Here is a 6,203-nt window from a genome sequence, read left to right as displayed (position 1 = left end):
AGTGAACCATAATATAATAAAATATTTACTATATATGAATACCCAAGTACTTTATTTATTTGCACGTACAATCCTAATTGTATGTTTCAGTCTTCCAACCACGGCTTATTACATATTTGATGGTGAGATCGAGTTTGAAGTGATGATTAAGTGCCGTGTACCTTTTCTTCTTTACAGCTCTTTATCTTTTTTTGTTTGAAGAGAGAATGTGTATAGAATCTATCAAATGTGTGGCTTTAAGCAAACATATTGTGTTTCCTTTTTGTACCTTGTGTATCATAGAGAGAGTTATTTATTTTGGTGCTAAACTCAGACAATGTTGTGTCATTACTGATAACAGTACCCTAAACTTCATGCTGATATTCTTGTTAAAATGCGTAGCTATAGTGTATCTTGTGCAATTCACCAACTCACATTGAGGTAATAAACAGGCACTGCTACTCCATGCCTTTGCTTTCTTAAAACCTGTCTCAAGTCTCAGCTCTTGGACTATCCGAGGGCTGGGTTTCTTTGTACTTTGTCATTACTAGTGCAGTCAATGTAGTTATAAGTGCATCGTATGGAGATGAAACTTTTTGCTACAATGCAATTGGATGTGTTGAGAATGTATGCGACTGATTGTACAGACGGTTGTACCGTGCACTAGAACAGTGAATGATTGTGTGCTTGCTTCTATACTAGATCTGTCATTGAATGGTGATATGGGCAGAGGACAATTGAGCAATAAAGAAGACAGAAAGAGAGCTGGAGAAGATATAGGGATTATGAGGTACCATTGTATCTGGGGTTAATTCAATTTATGTACACGCTGTTATTTGTGCAAAGGTTTATTTTGTGAATCACGCAAGAGAACATATAGAGACGCCATCATTGGTGATTTTTGACATGTACAAACAAAAAAATAACAGGAGCACTTTTCACAGGAACATTACCACTTTATTTTTTACAAGTGTATTCCATGATACAACTGAAATAAATAAATCACTGGACATAAATGACAAGTTTAAATTTATCTTGTGAACAAACCAGTGTTCCGACCAATTGCAATGATGCAAAATTTCATTCTTGTTTAAGCAAACTGAAAGAAGAAAAAAAATGACGATATCACTGAAAACAGAGTAGATAGTCATGATTTGTCTTCTATTATGTCTTCTATTTTCTTTCTTCTTTTTTTTTTTAAATTTAAGAAGAATATGTTGCATTCGAGAAGGTATTTCTTTGAACACATGGGTCTGTATTCTTCTTCTTCGCCGGGTTTAAGTCTAGATGCCTTTGAAAATTTTCAGATCCATGTTGCCTACTTTGCATGAATTTTTGAATTATATAAGATCATTGAATTTACCACACAAAGTTCTCACTTTACATACTGCAAAAGCTGTACGATGGAATGACTAGACTTGTCTCATATATTTTGAGTTATCACAAGATATTCTCTCAAGTACAGAACGTGATACATGATATTTCCAACTAGATAATTCAAATTGTCCATCTCCATTTAAAAAAAAATGTAGATTTGATATGCGTAAAGGTAAAGACCAGTATTGGAAACGCCCCAATTTCAAAAAATAAAATAGAAGCTCTTATTACCAATCATGTGAAAGAATATGATTTGACTAATACATGATGATACAAATTTTGCCGGGAAACCGCCTACTAATTGATATATTTGGTAAATTAGTTTATTTATTGGTGTGTGAGAGATAAACGCATGTGTCGAGCATGTGTGCGTATTCCTATATACATCTTTCTGTGTACAGTGCTTGCAACTTTACGAAGACTGGGCCAAATTTCTTATCATTTTGATGATTCCAAAACCTTGCAGTACACACCAATACTTATATGCTAGATGATCAACCTTTTCTGATCGATTCCACAACGTTTCTTTCACAATGCAATCGCATGACCATAACTGGTCTTTATCTTTAATCTTGTTATGGTACAGCAATATCTAGACACAAAACACTGTAAACAGAAACTGGTTTGGCTGATAGTATTCTTTTTCATTCACACAAATACAAGGGTGATCAGGAAGGTCCAAAGTCTTTCAGGATCTCTTTTTCAGTTTTGATTACTCCCTTTCAAACTGTCCGCGGCATCGGCACATGCCTGGATCAGCCTGCACAATTGAGTGCACGACTCTACGGAGGTGCTCTTTCTAAGCTCTGCACTAGCCCACGTGAGCTTGTCCAAGACAGAGTCTAGTGACTGTCCGATCACAAGTTCAACCCTTGTGTTCCGATCCCCACATGTTCTGGCTCCTCCTGGTGCACCCATTGTGGTGGTAGCGGGGGCATGCTGGGTGTTGTTCATCAGCGAGCCGGCCGTCTGGGGGAGAACGGTAGCTTGAGGGTTTGTTGGTGGAGGTGCCGGTGATGGGGATGACTGCAGCTGGATCCTCTGAGCGGTAGCGGAGGTTGCTCCCTGGAGCTGGTGGTTGCCCAAGGCCTCAGGACCTGAGCAAACGTTGGTGATGGTGAAGGGCATGTCGTCTGTGTTCTGTGCTGAGACACCACCGGTTCCTGATGAGGATGAGGGAGAGGCCCTCACCAATTCTTGTTCCCTCACCTGAGATCTTGCTGCTTCTGCACTCAGTGCTGCCAAAAAAAATGTCATGAACAAAAGTGGTTGTTCAAGCTTCAAGATCATTTATTGGCGTGGTGACACTTCTCACATATTCAAAGATAATATCTACAATTTCTTGGCTTCTCAACTTCTGTAACAACATATGGGAAGGATAACCTCCTACAGATCATTCAGCCTTCTTAACTGATTGATGATGTGAAGTTATGTGTTTCTTGAGGGATAACCAGTATCTGTTTTGTTATTGACTTCTTACATTTGAATAAAGATTTTGTTCAAGGTACATGAATGTCTGAAAAAATGCCGTTAAATTTCAAGTCTTCCTTTCTGCCACTCCATTGTTTCTGGGCAGCAGACCAATTGTTTCCTCTTCCCAAGGAAAGCTGGCTTAGCCAGGTATGCAATCAAACTTGCTTGCTCAGACATACACGAGTGACATGGCAAATAACTCACCTGGGTCATCCTTGGCATGCTCTGTAGCCAGTTCACTGCACGTCACACAGTAATCCTTCTGCTGCTTGTCTCGTAACAGAATCGTCTGTATTGGGTGACAAACAGAAAAGAATAAAAGTCTTCAGGTTATAATTACTCACAGTTATATATTTAACTTAGTTCCGGCTTACATACTGTTCCGCATATCGATTGCATCCCTTTATTTTGCCTTAATTCAAGCGCATCCATGAAGTTAAATAATACCTGTGTGGTATGAAAATATAAAGTTGCTAAATTTACTGCACAATGGAAAACATATAGGTTCCTTATAAGGGTCATGGCATTGTTTCAATGTAAACCTGTTAAGAGCCAAACTGGCATTGACTCTATTTGAAATGATGCAAGGTATAGTCCTTCTAGGTTACAATGGATGATATATCCATCTGATGTAAGTACACTCACCCCGCAATGCGTGCAGGTGGTGGCTAGCATGCGGTATCCCTTGAGTAGGTAGTCTCCCATCAGTTTACTGATCTTGTCTGATCTTTCCTTCTTGGCTTGAATCACTTTCATCTCAGCCTCGGTGGGCGGGGTCCAGTCACAGTCTGCCCCCATATCCATCTGCTCACCTCGTCCTGTATAGAAAGAGGGAGAGAGAAAGGAGAGATAGACAGAGACAGGTATAGAAAATAAAGAGAACAGAAAACAAATGAGAGAATGCACAAAAAGGAAGATACAGAAAGGACAAATAGAAAACAGAGAAAAAGGAAAGGGAAAATTTAGGAAAAGAAAAGGAAAGAAAAATTTGATACAAGTTTGAATTTTAATGATGATCTAATAAGATATCTGCGAGAAGCAATCTTGAATGAACAACAGCAACAAAATTTAGATTATCCTTGGTCTGCAAGATATATTGATCAGAATTGCCAGAATAGACTTCCCTGAAAACTGTTTGTACAATGCTCCGCTTCTCAAAATTCTCAATCTAATATAAAGTTTGACACTTTCAACATCCATTCTCTACTTCGCAAAGTTCTTATTGACAGGAAAATTCCAGGACATTAGATTACATTATAAATCCAAAGACACTTTTACACATCATTTGATTAGTATAACAACTTATCTACAAGTATACAAAAAGGATTAGTATTTCCAGATCAAAACCTGAATTTATGAAAATTTTGAGTTTATATTCAAAAGCCACAGCTCCATACCTACTACCGGTATGTGTAAATGGGTTAAACTAAATTATCATTGAGTGCCAAAATCCAGGTCCAACTACAGCATTAAATGGAGTATTTATTTCAATCTCTTTGTCATTCTGAATTCAAAGGGGGAGGGCAATCTATAAGAGGACAACCCTATTCTCATTTCAAATTCTTATGATGCACCTTGCTGAACAGTGACTGCATCTGCAATGTCGACGCCTCGGCTCCTCCCACCAACTCTCCTATGCACCCCTCCCTGGCGTCTATCCCCCGCGCTGTACGAATTAGGTTGGTAGATCACCCCTTCCTGATGGAGCCATTTCAACTCCCTGGTATAGGCCTTTCTGAATCGCCACACGCTGGTGACGGCCACCTTATGTCCCAATTCACGGCTAAAGTGTTGCGCAGTCTCCAGGTCTCCTGCCACCATCGCGTACTTGGCAATGCGGGTGCGCATTTCGGGGGTGTACGAGTTGTACTTGCGGCCGTTGGGCCTGATTGAGCGGTTGCCTCGAGGGTATGGAAGGGCACGCTGATTGACTATCATGTCAACTGCCATCTGGTTTACAGCAGCCATGTTTCTCTTCATGTCACCTTAATATAAGTGAGACAGAGAGGAGTGGAAATTATTATGTTTTAAAGTCTATTTTTATTTCATCTATCTACCACAGTTGGCCAAGCTATTCTACTGGAAACTCAACTGACTTGTCTTTAATTACTGAACATTTTAGGGGTACTCTCTTGGCACTGAATTTTGAAAGCTAACACAGGCGTTCATGCTGGGACCATAAATAAAGAGAAAGATTCTACACGTCTACTACAAAGCATAGCATGCAATCCTAAAAAAATTCCAGTAGTTGATGTCAATAGCGTGCCCTTCCATTCTCCTCCTGATTGGCTGAAAAGTCCCTGAAAATCAATCATTAGAATGTCACTTCTGTTTGGGAAGGACCTCGGTATTCAGTCATTTTATGTCCCATACATGAATTGACATAAAAAGTGTCATTTTCACTTAAAAGAGTGCTACATATCTAGCCATTTAGCTATGTCCATTAAGCTGGATCCAAGGCCAGGGGAGTGATGGTAGAGTGCAAGGAGCATCATTACTGGCATCTAACTAGACCTCGACTTGTATAGCTTTGATGTTTGATGAGATTTTAAGACGAAATACCTTGCGCCTTTGAATGTTTTTTTAAACAGATATATGGCGCCATAAAAATGCTGTTCATCATCATCATCACTGAAACAATTTTAGTAGCAGACATAAACTTGTTAATGTTACTTCTTTTTATTGAAAAACTGTTTCAAACATTGGCACATGCACAACTTCAAGCCACAACCATGACAACACTCAATGTTTTGGAAAGCAACTACTGAACTAGACTTTCTAGAGCCTGGCTGAGGTCTAGATAGATAGATAGAAATTAAGATAACATCAAGTAGAACTAGAACTAGATCTGAAAACCAGACTGCAGTAAACTAATCTGCTAATGACTGCATTTTTTCAGATCTGGTAATAAAGGTAATAATAAAGACTCAAAGTCAAAGCCAAAAGCTACAACCACTCCAGCAAAGGCCAATACTAGTACGCCACTGGTCTTTCTGTCAAATCAAAGCATTGACCACCTACTACTACTACTACTACATGTACATAATGGTAGTCAGGCGAGTCTAGTGTAGTGATCAATGCTTTGGTTGGAACTTATTCAATAACACGAAATACTACGAATGGGGCTACAGTAGCTCAAATCTACAAAGAAGGGCGTCTTGCTTCTTCATTTCAAACACTTTTGCACAACAAAAAACGCAATGCAATACAAAGGAAATACACTTTACCGAACATACCACATGCCAAATTAAAATCCATCATAAAATGTATCTTAATTAGAAAAAGGCGCAGTTTCGCCCTTACCTGATGATGCGGCTGCATCCATCCTTGTCAATGAAATTATCGGCTATAGATCACATGCGCTTTATTTGACG

At 39.1% G+C, this 6,203-nt stretch overlaps 1 protein-coding gene across 1 annotated transcript; it reads right to left on the bottom strand.

The window, feature by feature from the left end:
• Positions 1 to 1,979: 1,979 nt before the first annotated feature.
• On the bottom strand, positions 1,980 to 6,203 carry LOC587999. Its single transcript, XM_787701.5, has 5 exons — positions 6,133 to 6,203; positions 4,404 to 4,814; positions 3,475 to 3,647; positions 3,034 to 3,118; positions 1,980 to 2,594 (listed from the first exon to the last, which is right to left on the bottom strand). Exons 1-5 carry the CDS (start codon positions 6,152 to 6,154, stop codon positions 2,059 to 2,061), a joined length of 1,227 nt encoding a protein of 408 aa, XP_792794.4. The 5' UTR covers positions 6,155 to 6,203; the 3' UTR covers positions 1,980 to 2,058.

Source organism: Strongylocentrotus purpuratus, unplaced genomic scaffold, assembly GCF_000002235.5.
Source record: "Strongylocentrotus purpuratus isolate Spur 01 unplaced genomic scaffold, Spur_5.0 spur5_scaffold_5, whole genome shotgun sequence".
Lineage (NCBI taxonomy): Eukaryota > Metazoa > Echinodermata > Echinoidea > Camarodonta > Strongylocentrotidae > Strongylocentrotus > Strongylocentrotus purpuratus.
The sequence above is the reverse complement of the archived record's forward strand: the minus strand, read 5'-3'. Positions and strand labels throughout refer to the sequence as shown.